General features: G+C 42.1%; 1 protein-coding gene across 1 annotated transcript in view; it reads right to left on the bottom strand.

Moving 5' to 3' along the window:
• Nucleotides 1-19,564, bottom strand: part of Cd109 (CD109 molecule) — a 103,948-nt gene that overhangs the window by 11,093 nt on the left and 73,291 nt on the right. The window contains exons 21-29 of the mRNA XM_021206550.1: nt 18,616-18,834; nt 17,719-17,863; nt 15,890-16,066; nt 11,074-11,155; nt 8,790-9,018; nt 6,819-6,984; nt 4,781-4,968; nt 4,183-4,338; nt 2,828-2,893 (exon numbers count right to left, since the gene is read on the bottom strand). Coding sequence (XP_021062209.1) covers nt 2,828-2,893; nt 4,183-4,338; nt 4,781-4,968; nt 6,819-6,984; nt 8,790-9,018; nt 11,074-11,155; nt 15,890-16,066; nt 17,719-17,863; nt 18,616-18,834 — 1,428 coding nt within the window. The remainder of the gene's footprint in view (nt 1-2,827; nt 2,894-4,182; nt 4,339-4,780; nt 4,969-6,818; nt 6,985-8,789; nt 9,019-11,073; nt 11,156-15,889; nt 16,067-17,718; nt 17,864-18,615; nt 18,835-19,564) is intronic.

Genomic DNA, 19,564 nt, shown 5'->3' with positions numbered 1-19,564 from the left:
CACGCAACTTCAAAAGGACATATTCATCATCGCTTAGAATTTTCATACCCAGTAGGTAAACATTTACTACAAACCCCAGAGCTCTCTTTGCACTCTTTCCAGAGATCTTATAAAAATATTCACAAAAGGGATCTCAGTTCTTATTTCTGGGTGGTTGATCTTTTTACATTTTCCCTCTTTCATGAGAAATGTCTATGAGTCCCTCTCTCTTGTCTTCTGAATTTTGATACAGACATCAACTAGTGACCAATCTGTCCAAAAGGTCTGTGTTTCCCAGTGTCCTTCAAACCTCCAACAATCACTTGGTTTCTATGATGTATCTACATGTCACTGATCAACAATAGCTTCCAGCCAGCTCAGTGCTTCCAACAAATGTGGTGATTTAAGAAGACTAAGTTTCCAATACTGTCTAAAAAGTGTGCTGCATAGTTACTCTTGGATTTATGTTTTACATCAAACAACAGTCTTGGGAATAAGAGTTTCCCATGGTTCTTCATATAGAACCACATAAATTTTCCCTATTTTTCTTTTATTCTCATTGAAAAAAAAAACATTTCATTTCACTATAATTATTTTCTCTTGCCTTTTTTTTAAAGAGGCTTCCTGTGTCTTGACTATCATGCAAAATAATCTTAGGGAGCCAGACTGAAGGCTCAGCCAATAAAAAAAATGCTTGCTGTGCAAACCTGACCAGCTGAACTCTTTTCCTGGAACCCATAATAAAAGGAGAAAGCAGACCTCCAGACACGCACAGGGGAAAGTGTGCACCAACGCGTACATACACATGCACACGTGCACCAAAAATAAATAAATAATCCTTCCCCCAAAATCTTAAGAACAGTTGGGCAGTTTCCAAAATGTATCCGTTTGACAAAGTATGTCTTCCCTGTTGAGCAATCATCATGCCGGTGCTGCCTAACTCGGTTCAGTTTGGCACAGTCGAGGAGCTGTGTCTTCAGGTTACATTGGCCAGGGACCAGCTCTGAGGGGCATTGTTTTATTAATGATTGGTGTGAGAGGGCCCAGCTAACCGGGGCAAGTGGTCCTGGGTTGTATAAAAAAAAAAAAAAAAAGCAGGCTGAGGAGGCCAGGGAGAAGGCCAGTAAGCAGAAGTCTTCCACGGCCTCTGTTTCAGTTCCTGCCTCCATGTTCCTGCCCTGACTTCCCTCCATGGAGGTCTGACACTGAGTTGTGTAAGTCAAATAAACCCCTATGCCTTCCCAAGTTGCTTGTGGCCACAATGTTTTATCACAACAATGGAAAGCCAATGAAGATGCTCTTCTCTCAGTCAATGTAACTGTACCAGTGTTTTTTAAAAGTCCTTGTTGTTGGACTATTTTGGAAAGGGGAGCAAACTGAGAGAGACAGTGGCCAGGACAAGTGTGGGTAACTAAGGGCATGACTGTGATCAAAATATGTTGTCTGCATGTATGAAAATGTCATGCCAAAAACTACTGCCCAATAGAATTAATAAAGGATTTTAACAATATCTTTTCTCTCTAGTAGCCATTTTATTACCTTCTAAGTGCTTGTTTGGTTTGTTCCCACTCAAGCATATAATCACTTCTGGCCTTGTCATTTGTTCTCCTGGATTTCCATTAAGATTACTTTAAAGGCTCTGCAGTATGTATAGGTCTTCAGTACAATTACTCTAATCAGTTCTTTTCGCACTGTCTCCCTTTTAACTGCAGCACTCGCTGTACCTTCCAAAGTAGACCTGTGAGCATTTCCCTCCTGCATCATGGCATCAAACACAATATAGTCGTGCTCTAATGTTTGAATTTGCTACTTCATGAGGTTTTACCTTAAAGAAACACATTTGTATCAAGGCAACTTATGAAGCCATACTGACCTTCATAGTCTTGGATAAATATTAAGAAGTTACAAATAAAATATATGTTTATTCTCAGGCCCACACATTATACATTGTATCAACTAGCAACATAAATTTTTAGTTTCATTTGAAATTTTAAGTGTGTGTGTGTGTGTGTGTGTGTGTATAGTCTTACACACAGAGGCCAGACGTGCATGATCCCTCTAGAGCTGAAGTTATAGGTAACCGCGAGCACGTGACATGAGTGCTGGGAATTGGTCCTTTGGAAGAACAGCCTTTGCCCTTAACCACCAAACAATCTCTGTAGCCCTCGACACCATCATGTTTTAAATGTATTTTCAAATACAACAAAAATGTAGGCACCAGGCAAGGCAATGACACATGCCTGAAATCCCAGCACCTTGGAGACTGAGGCAGGAGGATCACAAGTTTGAGACCAGCCTGCGCTACAATGTGTAGCTGTGTCTACATAACAAGACCATATCTCAAAGGAAGAGAGGGGATTTCCCAACTATTTGCATAATTCACACTGGTGGATTTCAACATTAACTTCAAAAAAGCAAGCAATCTCTAAGAGATGTTTTTCAAGTAGATTGCCAATACAAAGAATTAGTTTATGCTCTAGTTAGTAACATGTCTAATACTTCTTATGAAAGAAGGAAACATATCTAGACTAAGTCACAGAAGTAAATCATTGAAATCTGTAGTTTATTTTTATAATATTTTCATTAATTTAGCAAAAGGGGGTATGCATGTCCCGGCGTAGGCGTGCAGGGCAAAGGGCAACATGGGGAAGTAAGTTTTCCTCCTCCTTTCCCTATGTGTGTCCCAGGGATCAAACTCAGGCTTGACAACAAGCACCCTTATCCCAGGAGGCATCTTGCCAGCCCTCGTTAAAAGCCTCACACAAGCTGTCTTAAGTTAAAGGTTTAGCAAGGGATTGTTAACAAAAGTCATACTTCACCACAAAAAGAGAAAATCACATAGACATACCTGACAAATAGCAAATCCAGAGCCATATGCCGAAACATTAACGGTAATGGGATCTAGCGGAGCAAGCTGATGAAGGTAAGAGAGAGAAAGTGAGGGAGTCGAACTTGCCACAGACAGACATTCCCAGGAGCACGAGAGTTCTGTGCCGTATCCCACACCAGAAGCAGAGGTAGTCCTGGAGAACGCTGGGAGCTCTGCATGGTCTCAACTATCAAAGGCTCTGCATCGGCCAGGTAACCTGGGGGAAGTGTTCTCCAAGCTCCTTCACCCCAAGCCTTTGGGAAGGCACAATTGATGCTCCCCACCAGCGTGCTCCCCACCAGTGTGCTCCCCTGACCAGAGTGCTCCCCTGTTGGAGTTGAAGCATGTCTCCCCAATCTCCCTTTATCAGGGCCGACCATGAACACAATGGTACACAATCACTATGCCTAGCTCTAGCCTGCTTTTCCTGTGTCATGACTCCTTCTTCATCTAGCTGGCAGCATAATCTTTTATTATATTTTAAAGTAAGAATGACTGTATGTGTTTCTAATCCCAACATCCTGGAGGCAGGGGCAAAAAAGAATTATGAGATCGAGGCCATCCTGGACTACATAGTGACTTCTATGCTACCAGAAAAAAACATAATAGTGATGATGATGATGATGATGATGATGATGATGATGATGATGTCAGACAGTGGTGGCGCACGCCTTTAATCCCAGCACTCAGGAGGCAGAGACAGGTGGATCTCTGTGAGTTCAGGGCCAGTCTGATATACAAAGTGAGTTCCAGGACAGCCAAAGCTACACAGAGAAACCCTGTCTTGAAAAACCAATTAATTACTTAATTAGTTAGTTAACTAATTGACTGACATGTAACAATGATCCTACTCCCAATCCTCATTGTACTAAGAGAACAGGAACTATAGCTGAAAAGAACAAGTATATGAGCCAGTGGGTTTAAATCCCGGCTCTACCATCCCTCACATGGTTCATCTGCCAGTTTTCTACTGTGTCAAACTGTAGACAGCGGGCTTGGCCTGAGGCCTAACTGCCGGAGCGTCTCTACTCTAGCCTAGCAGTGTCCGTGCAAAGCTGGGACTCAGCAGGTATTACTCCTTCCCACTGAGAAGGTGTCCATATCTTCTCTTCTGTCCATCTTCCTTTCTCTCAAAGGTCCCATCTCCTCCACCCTTCCTTAGTAAAGAAAATCCAACCAAAAGCAGGACACCCTGTCTCTACCTTTCTATGGAGCTCTGGGAAGAACTCTTTGTTGAAGGGAATGAAAATTAACTCTTAAAAAAAATAATTAAAACAGTATTCCAGAATAAAGAACCTTCTACACAGGTTTTGAAGGACCACCCCTGTCTTCACCTCTTCCTGGTGAAGGAGAAAGAGGTTCTGGGAGTCAATCTGGAAGTGTATGGATCTCGGTATGCCGGGCCCTGTGACGGTCAGTTGGATATCTGTATTTTGCTTGTACACAAGGGCTGAAAATTCAGATAATGCCTTCAGGGCCACAACAGTATCCTGTTGAGAAAAAAAAAAAAAAACAGCTGCGCATTTTTTTTCTTGAAGTATCCAGCAAGATCTCCAAAGGAAACAGTCGGCAACATTTGGGAACCTGCTGCACAGATTTTGACTCATCTTGAGAGAAGATTGCTTTCTCAGTCCTCTGGGAGTATGCAAGAGGCTCAACAAACTACTCCAACACAGACCTGAGCAACATGCTTCCGTCAGTTACCGCAGACACAAAATAGCTAATAAAGATGGAGAACCGATAAATCCTTTATGTACTGGATATGAAGCTCAAATAAGAAAAGCACTAAAATTGCCATGTTAAGCCCTTCATTTAATGTATGGAACTTATCATCTAAGTCACTTTATGACTATATGAAAGGCAGCTATGCTCTTCATAGATATTAGAAATTATCTTTTTTTCAGGGGAAAAAATAAATCTATCATCTCTCACCTGAGTGGATACAAAACCTCCCAGGCTGTTTCTTTGCCGGATGAGCCACCTCATAACTGGGATTCCCTCAGACACACGGTGCAGCATGTGTGCCAGCAGTGCATAAGCAGCGATTTCAATGTCCACGGAGCGCGGTTGCCAGGACTCAGAGAGCTCAGGTCCTGATGACAACCAGAACTGTGTGTCTCCTGAGAGAGAAGAAATCATACTGAGCAAACGCCAAAGAGCTTACATTTTATACCAGAAAATATGTCTGTACACATTCAAGCTCTATTTGACCAGCAAAAAGCAGATTTTATATATATATCAAATTATATAAATAAAAAGCAGATTATATATATATATATATATATATATATATATATATTCATGTATATGCCTATATAAGCACACATAAACATGTTTTACATTTTAAACTGTTATAGTATATAAATTTTCATCCTTTCTTTGTTGCCTGCATTGGACAATGTTTTGATTAAAACATTTTCCCAAGGGAAACACCTTATGCCTGGAGCAAGACTAAACAGTTATAAATAAAAAGGAGAAACACACATACACACTATATATATATATAATTTTCCTTCCACAAATAGTTTCAGGCACTTGGAAAAGAATCCTGTTCCAGGAATCTATCAGAAACCAGCTCTCATGATCTGTCAGACCTCTCCCCTTTTCTGTCCACTCAAAGCTTATGTTATAAATTCAAAATCCCAGCCCCAAGAGCAACTGAGCAAGCACGGCCAGATCAACAACCTCCCCAGATAATCCTGCTCTAGCCTGCTAGACCCTCGTGCATGAAGGCCTCTGCTTGCTCCCATCTACAAGACAGTGATGGAAAGTGGGACAAGAATCGCAGTCCGCCCCGAACAAATTCAGGTGCACGGCGGTGTCTGTGTGGTACATTCACTCTGCAACCCTGGCACAAGTAATGAGGACTGGGCCTAAACTATTAACCTTAGTGTCTGTCTCTACAGTCTGTTCTGAGAATTCTCCCCTCCCCTCCCCTCCCCTCTCCCCCTCCCCTCCCCTTCACTCTCCTCCTCTCCTCTCCTCTTCTCTCTCTCTCTCTCTCTCTCTCTCTCTCTCTCTCTCTCTCTCTCTGTGTGTGTGTGTGTGTGTGTGTGTGTGTGTGTGTGTGTGCCCCATGGAAGCCAGGAAAGAGCACTGGCTCCCTTAGAGCTGAGGTTATAAGCCTTTGTGAGCTGCTTGGGTCCTGAGATCCTGACTCCAGTCCCCATGATAGGGCAGCAAATGTTCTTAACTGCCAAGTCATCTCTCCAGCCCCATGCTATCTCTTTTCGAATGAACAGAACTTTGAATCGGTGGATACTATCTAAAATTACTTACACATACCAGTTCACCCTAAGACACACTTTGATCTCTGACTATAGGAACTTTTGGAAGAGTAACATCTGTACTTCACAGGCCAGAAACTCAAAAGAGTAGCCAACTCAAAGGGAAATTCAAGGGAGACCCTGTCTAAAAGAAGATGCCAGGCTGGGGAGCTGGCTCAGTGGTTAGGAGCTCCACCTGATTTCTGGCCACTCAGAACTAGCTGTTACTCCAGTTCTGGGGAATTCACTTCCCTCTGCTGGCGGCTGTGGGCACTACATGCACATAGTACACAGACATATATACTGACAAAACACCCACAGTAGGTAGGTAGGTAGGTAGGTAGGTAGGTAGGTAGGTAGGTGATAGATAGATAGATAGATAGATAGATAGATAGATAGATAGATAGATAGATAGATAGATAGATAGATAGATAGAAAGATAGATCGATGGATGGATGGATGGATGGATGGATGGATGGATGGATGGATGGATGGATGGCTAAAATGTTCAAGTCCTGGGATGACAAGGATCAATTCAATATAACATAACATGCAGATCACATCTGGTCTTGTACTGATCTGCATTTTTCATCTCATCCAAACAATGCAAATGTTATAAATATCATAATTAGCATACAAATGTTTTTCAATCTATTCTACGAAGCCTAACATCCCACGAGCCTTGGCTGGGTCCCAGGCATTACCTTCCTTTTCTGATCGCTGCATCAGCATGTTCAAAGCCTCCTCTGCTTTAGGGCTCCCCACTGTAGACAGGGCATAGGATATAACTGCTAAGGTATAATTGTCCGAAATTCCTCTGCTGAATTCCAATTCCAAAAACTTGATTGAGTCTTGTACATCGATATTAGGCTTGGAAGAAAAACATGCATATTTTACTACTTCCCCATATGTAAATTAAAAGTTCATGGAAGCATCCACTCAAAGAATGATTCCAGGCCTGTTAAATATCTGACCTCGGTGTAGGCAATGGGAATCAACAATGTTCACTGACATTTAAGCATCTGCTATGTGTCCTGAAAATAATAGTACTGTTCTGTTGCTTGCTGTAACCAAGGAGACACTATTCTTAAAAGGGATAAATAAATAAATAAATAAATAAATAAATAAATGCAATTCTAGAACCTCTTTATCCTGCTGAGTATTATAAATCCAAATGGCAAAAGAAAATTATGGCTTCAGGAATATGCTTCTCGTATGAACCCTAGGAATTGAATCTCTAAGCCCAGAGAAAAGTTTGTCTTGCACAGGCCCAGTACTAAAATGGGAAAATAGTCAGGTTTAATAAAGAGAATGGCTACTGAGATTGAGAAGTGGGGTCCAATAAGCAATATGGCATCAAACAGCCAGAGAGCTCTATGGCAACATTATGGCGATCACAAAAGGGAGAAAGAACCTGTAGAGACCATACCCAGTGGATAGGCAAGGACCCCGGTTGAGGGATGAGGCCACTCACCCATCTCAAAAATATTAATACAGAATTGCTCCTGTCAAAAGGAAATGTAGGGACAAAGAGTAAAGCAGAGACCGAAGGAAAGGCCATCCAGAGATTTCCCCACCTAGGGATCCATCCCATCTGCAGACACCAAATCCAGACACTATTGCAGATGACAGGAAGTGCTTGCTGACAGGAGCCTGGTATATCTGCCACCTGAGAGGCTGTGCCAGAGCCTGACCAATACAGATATGGATGCTCACAGCCAACCCTCAAACTGAGCATGGGCCCCAATGGAGGAGTTAGGAGGAGGCCTTTTAGAGATGAAGGGGTTTGCAACCCCATAGGAGGAACAATAGTATCAATCAACCAGACCCCCCCCCCAGAGTACCCAGGGACTAAACCACCAATCAAAAAGTACATGGAAGGACCCATGGCTCCAGCTGCATATGTAGGAGAGGATTGCCTTATTCATCAATAGGAGGGGAGCCCCAGCATAGGAGAATTCTAGGGTGGTGAGGCTGGAGTGGGTGGGGGAGTGGGGGAGCACCCTCATAGAAGCAGGGCAGATGGGGGTACGGGATAGGAGGTTTGCGGAGGGGAAACTGGGAAGGGGACAACATTTGAAATGTAAATAAATGAAATAACCAAATTTTAAAAAGATGATTACATCTTTGCATGGGCAACCGTCATAATCTACGGCCTTGCCTGCTTTCTACCTAGTTTCAAAGGTGAGAAGTTTTCACTAACAGACAGTGCAATTATTCCCGAGAGGTTTAAAGATCTTAAAAGCAAACTAAAAAAATAAAATAAAATAAAATAAAATCCTTCAAAGTGACTGAGGACTTAGCTTAGCCAGGCATCTGCCTCCCCTAAACAACACCCTGAGCTCAATCCATAGCACTGAAAAAAAAAAAATTACTTCAACTTGCTAGGACACATTTCGAGGTTCTAAAGTGCTTTCTCCCAACAACGAAGCATTACTGGCCTCTGTTCCAATAACAAGCACAGTGCGTATGTTATTACAAAGTCGTTCAGCATCCCCTAAGAATGGGTTACTATTTTTCTCTAAATTTTGGAATGTGTGCCCAAATGCAAAGAGCAGAGCTATACAAACTCAAGATTTCACATGCAATGTAAAATTACAAAGTACTTTCCATTTCAAGACACATATTTGACTCAGCAAGATCCACTTTATTTCAATTTGTGAAAAAAAAAATACCTGATACTTTTTGTATCCCAGGATAGAAGTCACAATATAGGCTGTAAGTGTTACTGGGCTCCTGGTGCCACCTTGAAGTTCACTGTGAATCACTCTTCCTGGCTCCCAAAATTCACCATTGAATTTCTTATGTGCATTAAGCCACGTATATGTTCTCTGTAACACATCCTGATCGATATCTATATAGTAATCAGCTTCCAGAAGGCATCTTAAGACAAATGCTGACAGCCTTGGAGAAAAAAGAAGAAAACACATAGGACACACTTAAGCCCTGAGTTCACACTGAGCACACAAAACGCAAAACCGTTCCCCTTCGAGAAATCCACCAGATAAAGGAAAGACCGCAAAGAGACAGTACTAAAAACAAAAGCTAAAACTAAAACGTGTCTTAGCTGGTGGACCTGGTTCTTATTTGAGCATGACTAAGAAATTTCAGATAAGTTCACAGAATGTCACATTTGAAAATGAATTTAAGAATTATCTGCTTGTTACTTAGAAATAATCTTGTGCCGGTATTTTACAGGTTGAGAATCCAACCTTCCGTGATGGTTAAATTACCAAATGGTGCACACCATTTGACTGCTCCAGACATACACCAAAAAAAAAAAAAAAAAAACTTCACCATGCTCAGCTCAAAGCATTAGATAAGCATTTGATGTTCACAAGCAAAGCTCAGAACTTTACATGAGAGAAATGGGCAGTTTTCAGTCCTGTAGAACTAACTGTAAACTAAGGGTCAAGCCTCCCTGATCAACATATGTACGTTTACCATCTGTTGCCAATACCTAGGAATTGTGTGTGTGTGTGTGTGTGTGTGTGTGTGTGTGTGTGTGTGCATGTGTGTGCCTGTGTAGAAGTCCACTAATGTCTCCTCATGTCTTTCTCATTCTCTCCTACCTTTGTTTTTTGAGACAAGGTATCTCACTGTACCTGAAGTTTACCAACTGTACCAAACTGGATGGACAATGAGCTTCAGAGACCTACTTGTCTCTACACACACTACCTAATCCCTCCCATCTCATAGGCTCATGACACCATGTTCAGTTTTTCACATGGATTCTAAAATCCAAACTCAGTTCTCATGCTTCTGTGACAGGCACTGTACTACGTGTAGCACCTCCCCAGCCCTAGGAATAATTTTTAGAGAGAGAAAGAAAAGACATTAAAATAAGAATAGAGCAGAGAAGAAGGAAAGGATATGAAGGCAGAGAGAAGAGAGGAGAGATATATAGATGATATAGAGATAGAGGTACAGGTACAGAGATAGATAAATAGACAGACAGACAGTCAGTCAGACAGACAGACAGAGAGAGAGAGAGAGAGAGAGAGAGAGAGAGAGAGAGAGAGATGTGTGAGAGGAAAGGACGAAAGGTAGGTACAAAAGTGGAAGGCGGGAAGAGAGATCATACAACTGAAACCCCTCATAACAAAAATGTATATAGTATTTCTCGTACACTTCACAGAACCATGATACAAAACATTTGTATTTGTGGGGAGGGGGGTAGAGGAGAGACAGGGTCTCAAGCTGTGGCCCAAGCTAGCCTCGATCCTCCTGCCTACACATCCAAAGTGCTGGAGTTACAAACTTGAGCCACTGTGCCCAGCAAGAACAGCAAAGTACAAAGAATGCCAAGTGGAAGAATAAGGGGTCTCAGTTACAGATCGGCATCTGGCTTCTGAACAAGAGCCAAAGCATTAAGCCTCCTCAAAGCCCTACGGGAACTGACTCTAACATCCAGGTCTCCTCTACTGAAGGCAGACAAAGACGACCACCCCAGTCCTTGAAGTCATCCATAGCAGACAGAACAAGGAGTAGGGGTAACTGTCCCAAATCAACCACAAGGATTGGAGGCAGGAGGACATGCTGTGGACTTATTACTTAATCCCAACATTCTTTCTTTTTCAAGAAGTAGGATCATAGGGAAACCACACAAACTGTTTTAACAAAGCTCTTGCAGTAGTAAATCAGAGCCAGCAACACAAATGTCACAACGGCGTTTTTGCTCATCATCTGTACCATCATCTTAAAGAATTTTTGTTGCAGCTTTTCCGACAAAAAAAAAAAAAAAAGTATTTTTTTCTGTTTCTAAATAGAAAGACCTTAATTTGCAAATACTTTATAATCATTTTTTAATGACCTCTTTTAAAGGCATGCTTGGTAAAAAGCAGTTACAACATCCACATAAATAGGCATGTCTGTTCATCCCATGGCTACTGCGGCCTAATAAACACCTGATCTGTGATGCAGAATTGTTTAATTAGAAGAAAAAAAAAACCCACTTACCAAGTGCTCCCGGAAGAGTCACTGTCCCCGAAAGCACTGAAGGAGCCATCTTCCCTCTGATAGAGAAGCTCCCTTTGGTAACCTGAAGACACATAAATCCAGGCACAATCAATCCACGTGCTGTGGCTTCATGCTGGGGCCGTCGGCAGAGAGGAGAAATGAGGAGTGATAGGCAAGACCCTTCGGGTCATCCGGAAGCAAGCAAAGACAGGGCTGAGCTTCACTGACTTCTAGTGTTCACCAAAGGGTCTCCATGCTTAGCTAAGATTGTCTGTGGTCTAGGGAAAACACTATCATAACTAAAGTTTAAAGCCAAACAGAGAGTACGGCCGATTCCTGTCCTTAGGCTGACGACAGAGAGAGAAAATGACAGGTAATCCAAGGCAGTGTTTTTTAAATGGCTTCACCATGGACACCTAAGGCAAATGATAAAACCAACTGGTCTTCTTCCACACCGATTACACACACACACACACACACACACACACACCAGGGTGGTAATAATGAAGTATCACTATATAAGTAACTTAGGATACTTTGGAGACGGCACACTCATAAAGTGCTCACCACACAAGCATGAGGACCTGAGTTCAAGCCCCTATCACTACCCCAAAAGGCATGCACCTATAACTCCAGAACTGAGGAGGCAGAATATCTGGAACTTACTGGTCAGTCAATGAGCTCCAGGTTCAGTGATAGACCAGTCTCAAAAACTAAAAAGACAGAGATATGACTGAGGAAGACACCTGATATCAGCCTCTGGGATCCACATGTGATTGTGCTTACATGTACCCATGTACTGCGTACATACACAAAAATACACACACAAAGTAAGTTGGGAAAGTGTTAATACACCTGATTTGATGAAAGCAGAGGTTTCTTATACTTGCAAATAAATTATTTCAAACGAAGGGAAGTTGGTTCACATTTGCAAAGCCATACAGAGTTCAATGTCCAGTGTTAGAAACCGTGTGTCAAGCCCATGGGCATCACTGAACCGTCCACCTCTCCTATGGAATCCTGAGCTTCTCTCCTTTGGATTGTCTACTACAAAGCCTGCATCTGAGCATCTGGATTAAGGGATATGACAGAATAGTATGTTTCACAGTAATATTTGAGACTGATAATAAAGGAATATATACATATTTATAGTAAAAGCATTTTTCTTAATTTTAAGAGAACACTAGTTTATAATCTTCATATTTATGCCTAAAATATTTCTGTTAGACAATTAAATAGCAAATTTTAATTTTGTATTCATATAGTACAAAGAACTGTGAGAGGCCCCTTATAACTAATAACTTGGGTGACTCTAATAACCCTAAGATGTGATGTCATTATTAACCTTTTCATAAGATAGCATAAAATGGGTCAGAGCTGAGATCAAGGCATGAAATCAGAATTTATGGGCATTACCACACAGGTGGGTATCCTCCAACCCTCTCCCCATCAATGTCAAAAGCTAGCCTTAGTCCCCCACTAAGGGCAGCCAGTCCAGAGGAAACAGGGGCTCAGCCATTTTCAGTTGTCGAGTGGATCAATAAAACAGATCCCAGACCCCCAGCTCTGCTCCTATGGAAAAGCGAAGGAAAGAAGAGAAGCCAGGGAGAATGGCTGCTTTGACTCCCCGAAGCAGTCTCTTCTAACACCTCCTTCCTCATCCTACGCTAGACATGCATGCTGGAGAAGCCTTGGCTGCTTGTCCTCCAAGCAACTACCTACGTCAGGTCTAACTTCCACTCCATTAGCAGGAAAAGACACTGATGACGTGGCTATAATGTTTACTGTTAGTATAAAAATCTTCATCCCGACCATCCAGAGACTGCCCCACCCGGGGGTCCATCCCATAATCAGCCACCAAACGCAGACACTATTGCATATGCCAGCAAGATCTTGCTGAAAGGACACTGATATAGCTGTCTCTGTGAGGCTATGCCAGTGCCTGGCAAATATAGAAGTGGATGCCCACAGTCATCTATAGGATAGAACNCAGAGACCCCAGTGGAGGAGCTAGAGAAATTACCCAAGGAACTGAAGGGGTCTGCAACCCTATAGGTGAAACAACGATATGAACTAATCAGTACCCCCAGAGCTCGTGTCTCTAGCTGCATATATAGCAGAAGATGGCCTAGTCAGCCATCGTTGGGAAAAGATGCCCCTTGGTCTTGCAAACTTTATATGCCCCATACAGGGGAATGCCAGGACCAAGAAGTGGGAGTGGGTGGGCAGGGGATCAGGGTGGGGGGAGGGTATAGGGGACATTTGGGATAGCATTTGAAATGTAAATGAAGAAAATATCTAATAAAATAAGTTTAAAAAAATCTTCATCCCACTGTTGTTATAAAAGTTGGAGATTTTATCAGCACAATAGATGAGAAAGTCAAAAGCTTGGTTTTTCTCCAAAAGTTTACAAATAAATAAGAGTATCGCTCACAAGATCACTATTTTACAAACAGCTCTTTTTGTGTGGCAAATAATAATATAATAATCAGAATTTTCAGATATCTCTGAAAATTAAAATACAGAAGTCAGGAAGCTGTTGGGTACCAATCTATAAACTACTGCCTACAATGGGTCAGATAAGATGCAAATCTTTCTGGGTCATGAGTTTTCTCTGGACTAACCATGAATGTTGTCACCACTTATGAAACTGAAGTTGAAAGCACTGACTACAGAAACAAACAAGGACATCCCAAGGCTGGGGTGTAGCTCAGCAGTAGAGCACTCGCCCAGTGTGCGCCACGCTCAGGGTGCAGTTCTGAGAGAAGAGAGTATTTTAACAAACGAAAACATTGGACTTCAAGACTCAGCCAGAGTCTCACCTGTAATGCAAACTGCAGACGTTGTTGTTCAAACATCTGAAGAAAGGGCTCCTTAAGCAGATTCAAAATAGGCAAAGGCGCCTGCTGCCAAGCCTAAAGACCTGGGTTTGATTCCCACATGAGAAACAAGAGAACTAAGTCCCAAAAGTTGACCTCTGACCTCTACACACAGGTGCTCCCATACTTAGGCACCCCCATACACAAAATGAAAATAAATAAAATATAACTTGAAAACAAATCTAAATATATGAAGAAAACAAGTCGCTTAATGTTTCAATAAACAGGCTCAGGATTTCCACTCCTTGTCAAAAAATGTACCATTCTTTCTTTTCTTGACAGCAAACTGTGTTTCACTCAGGGATGTAGCTATTGGTTATAGGACCCCTGGGCCACCAACACTTAAGTAAGACAATGTGCTGTTCCTAAGTGACATTTAAGTAATCATAATTCACACTAAATCTTCATTAATGACTTAAAAAAAATAAAAACAACTTCACAATATTTACAAGACTTAGAAAAGACAATCTCTGAAGTGAGATTCTGATGTCATCACGTAGAGTGAGGTCAGGAAACACGGACCATCTCCTGTTGGGCCAGCCAGAAACACTGATCACACTTCCTGGCTGGTAAGGATGTGCCAAGGCTGGGTAGAGTGGTTAGTGTCTACAGGTAATCACTGAACTGTGGGAGAACTTCAGAATTCTCCTGGACCTGGCTTCCATTGTTAAAAGGATGAACTTAAGAGCCCCAAAAGTTGATATTGACCATCATCCAGTCACCCTTCCTGTGCCTCCACTTCCTCACCTAGGACATGGAGGTAGTGGTGCAACTCCCACCAGTGGGTTCTGTGAGGATTAAAGAAACATGCAAAGCTTTTCCGTAAGACTAGCTGCCCTTTCTATTATCACACAGTTTGGGATAAACAGTTTTCTGTATGCTAAAAGGAGGGTTCGCATCAAAATAGTCTCATTACTTGAGTTTGGCTACTTATGGAAAGTGGGCATGATGGCTACTGGTGTGCCTTTCTGTCATTTAATGCATTCATCTTTAAAGAAGGAAAAGGAAGAGGAGAAAGGGGGTGGGGGAAAGGGAAGAGGGGAGGAAGAGGAAAGAAACCACACATACACACACACACACACACACACACACATACACACACTCTAGAAAACACTGAACTATATTTTCCCAGACTGTGCTGAGTAAGCGCTTTCCAGCCATTTCGTATATAAATCTTTCCCATCTTCATGAGTTTCCTGTATAGTGTACATCATATAAACCGTGCAGACAAAAGCAAGATGAGACTGTTATTTGGGGCTGGCTTTTGTGGTATTTTATGAACTCAGAATTTTGCATTTGATTATTAGAAATGATTCACTAATCTTCAACATCTCTGGCCATGGATGCTGGAGGCAAGGACTCTGAACACAGTGAATGGTGAGTTCAAATCCCAGGTTAGCAACTAGCTCACCATACATAGCCCTGGGAAAAGCTACTTAACTTTCCTGTTTCCTGGCTCCCTTGACAGCTTACAACACGGCTTGCCACCTCCGCAGCGCTAGACTCACATTAACATTACTGTGGGCAGGTCGTAGCCATAGCTGAGCAGTTCCTATAGCTCAGACGGTCACATCAGATGTGCAAGCATCCACTCCATACAGACTATTCTACCACAAAGCTAACCTGAGCCACTTAAGACTCTATCTCTAGAAAAAAATCGAGAACAAGTGCTCACAAACGAGCAATGAATAAAATTCATTCATTTTGTTTTCCAAAAGGGTTTTAAATGAGCGGCAGTTAAGCAACAGCTGGCTACCTGAAGACAAGTGGCCCTGCCCCACTGCCTGACCTTCAGCACATCTGTACCAAGTAGTCCCACAAATCATGCACTAAACATAACCTCCATCTATTCAAAACCATGGCTCAGGGAGAGCCTGACCTATAAACAACTGAAAACTTGTTTTTAACAAATAAAAGTATATGTGTCTACTGCTTACCTTCCCTCATATATGAAAGGGCCTTTTCTTTTAAATTAACTGTCAGCTGTTTCTGTTTAGTCAGATAATCCAAAATGTAAATATTTGGAGCAAAATGTATCATGTTCTGTTCACCACATCCATAAGGCATCCGTATCAGTGAGGATAAGCCATTGATGGAGGAACCAAGAATATCTCCTGCAAGCACAAAACATTTGGTTCAATGAGTGATAATCATTCGATCTTACCTGCTGCTGGTAGGCAGTCTCAACTCAGTAGAGGCATCATAGAAGCCAGTGGGACAGAGTAGAAACTTAAGAAACCTAATCAAAACAAGAGCAATACAGTAGATACAGGGTTTCTCTGCATAGCCCTGGCTGTCCTGGAACTCACTCTATAGACCAGGCTGGCCTCAGAAATCCTCAGAAATCCACCTGCCTCCGCCTCCCAAGTGCTGGGATTAAAGGTGTGTGCCACCTTGCCTTACAATACCATAGATCTTAACTTGTGGACTGCATGATAAGTCAGGATGCTTCTGCCTAAATAAGGATAGGATATAAATGAAGTGTTTCTTTACGTTAAAGAGTTAAACAAGTGTCAGAAATTAAATGTCAGGACATTTAATTCTTCAGAAGGAGACTCAGGTGCATTGGGGAAGACTATGTTTAATTCAAAAGCATTTTAGGTTACTGGAAGGGAACTAGAAGTAACTGACATTCCTACAGTAAAGGCTGCTAGAATCTTGCACAGAAAACTATGCTAGGCAAGGATTGTTTACTCTCTGGTGTAAAGTTTTCAAACTACACTTTCCCTGACCATAGGCTAAGAAATTCTAGTTTAGTAGGTTTAGAAAAAAAAAAAAACAAAACAGACATTTGTGTTTTTAAACATGTTATATAAGATTAGGATCCCCAGCAGTGGCCGAGAGGCAGAGTCTGGAAGCTCTTCTCTAGAGGACACTCTTCCCTCTGCTACAGTAGGTGTGGCCTTCCTCCTACAGGAGTTTATCTATACATAAGAATCAACACCATCAGAAACCCAAAGCTCCCAGCCAGGCATGCTGATGCAAGCTTATAGTCCCAGCAAAGAAGCTGAGGCACATGGATCTGGATTTCAAGGCCGGCCTAGGCTACATACCAAGACCTTATCTCATAAAAACAAAGAGCCAGTGATATAGTTCATGGGTAGAGTACTTGCCTAGTGTCGCGATCGCCTAACTTGCCAGCAAGAAAGACGCGCCACAACAGGGTCCTTCTGCAGACGTTTTTAAACGGGTTTTATTGCTGAAGTGAAAAGACCCCGAGCCTGAAAACTGGTGCTGCTTAAATAGGCCTAAGAGGAATGTGTCACTCTATGATTGGTGCTCACTATATACCCTCATTTGCATGCTCCGGGCTTGAGCTGTGACTCATCATCTGTGCTGTTTGAGCATGTGCACAACAGTTGTCAGTTAGTTGTCAGTTAGTTGGCCGACGCCCTTCGGGCTCAGGTGCCATCTTATAATGGTGAATGTGGCTTCCCACAGCCTAGGACGTGCAAAGCAATGTGTTTTATCTTGGGAAGAAGGGACAAAGATTAAAGGAGAGAGGCAGGAGGGGAAGGAAAGAGAGAGGAAGGAAAAAAAGAAGCAAACTCAGACCCACCCCAGACATACTTAACCAGAACTTCTTGTTAACTCACATATGCATTCTGCATGTTGAAAAACACTGATTTAAGTTACAGCAGTTGACACCAACTAAAACCTCCCACAATCTTTTCCCACTGGGGCTAAGTAAGACAATATAGCTATAAATAGATGGAAAAAATATTATCAAATACAAATCAGCCAGCATGCCACACGCTACTCTTACCAATTGCTGTGATCTGAACTCTTTCACTGCCAATGACCGTGTCAGGAGGAAATGAGAATCTCATAGACTGCTGGTTACTTTGTACATTGCTATCTGTCAGATCCAGTAAGACAGACTGTGAAAATGACTTTTCTATCCCTTCAGGCTGTAGGGGAAAGAACACAGCATGTCATCTGCTTATCTGTTAACAGAGATCTAAAGACAAAGATCTAGTCTGCTGTGGACACACCTGCTCAGGACATACCTACCTACCGGTTCCTGATTCTGACTTCGAACATGTTAAGCACTTGCTTTCTAGTTAAATTGAGAAAGCATTTCATGGAACTGGAATGGAAATGAAAATGACAGGGGGAGAGGTGAAAAGAACGTGACAAAGAAAACCCTCAGGGAGCAGACTCCTCTGCTGTTCTCCAAACCAAAGCACCAAATGCCTTAACTAAAAGCACTTTTAACTGGACAGAGATTCAAATCCAAGGCAATTACACCCCAGAACAAGAGTGGCCATCCACTGTGCTGGCTGTGTTTTTATGCACAATATCCTCTTAAAACAAGAGTCTACAAAATCTACTTTGAGGAGTTCCAAAATGCCTACTCTCTACCTTATCAACCTATGATCCAATAGGATCCCAGTGTAACACTGTTTGTAGCTGTAAATGGCTACTTAGAAATACTTGACATTCCTAAATTTGTTTCTGCTCAAATTTAAAAAGGAAAATGACAGCATCTTTATAACACACGTGTGTTACATTTTTACAGACAGATAAGAAAACAACTAGGCATTACCAGGAGAAGACATTGTAGAATTACTAAAAATTTGACACAGAAACACCATCTCCCATTTGCTTTTTAATTCCGTGTTAAGTTTCAACTGTATCCATCTAAAGCCCAAATACTTACCTTGACTACAACTGTCTGGGTGACACTATCAGAGGCAGTGGGTGAGGCAGCCGTCACTGTAATGGGAACCTCTCCCAAGTGCGTGGGCTTGATGGGAAAAACAAGAGTGACCCCGTTATCTCTGGGAACTAGAACAGTCTTCCGGTATATGGTGTTATTGACGTCATTTGAAGACATTAAAATATCAAAGCGGTCACTTTCCTCAATGAGCACCACAACCTGAGAAAGAAAGAAAAAGTAAAACTCAAAATTTTGTGTTAAAAAAAAAAATGCTCTCCTGTAAAGTGTTGTCTATTGCTATTATATTACAAGTATGAGACTCAAAACCAGAGAAAAACGGGACAAAGACTCAGGCAAGCAGTGAGGAAAGCGGAAAGGCAATCTGAGGAAACGAGATTTATTATGTGCATGCCTCTTCTACCTCAAAATATACTGGGGGAAGGCATTTGGGGCTGAATTCCCTGTCCTTTCGCTAACTTATCTCACTACACAAAGCCACTGAGTGATGGAAGCATACACAGAAAGCCCGCTTCAAACATTGGTCTCATCATCTCCTGACTTAACTGTGCCATCTTAGGAGACACCGGTTCTATTAGGGAAGCATGAGACAGATTAAAATACTGTTCGATCTACTGAGACTCTCAGCAAAAATTATTCAATGAAAACTATGATTACTACATTAGTTCTAAAGCATATCTTACTTACAAAATTATTTTCTGCTCTCCTTAAGTAGAATTCTTCCAGGCTTGAGGAGTGCTTGTTTTGTTTTGTTTTTGAGACAGGGTCTTATTGTGCAGGCTTGGCTGACCTGAAACTTGCTATGAAGATCAGACTGGCTTTGAACTCAGAGAGATATGCCTGCCTCTCTGCCTCTCTGCCTCTCTGCCTCTCTCTCTGCCTCTCTGCCTCTCTGCCTCTCTGCCTCTCTGCCTCTCTCTCTGCCTCTCTG

The sequence above is a fragment of the Mus pahari genome, chromosome 10, assembly GCF_900095145.1.
Source record: "Mus pahari chromosome 10, PAHARI_EIJ_v1.1, whole genome shotgun sequence".
NCBI classification, from domain to species: domain Eukaryota; kingdom Metazoa; phylum Chordata; class Mammalia; order Rodentia; family Muridae; genus Mus; species Mus pahari.
This window is presented reverse-complemented; position numbering and strand designations above follow the sequence as displayed.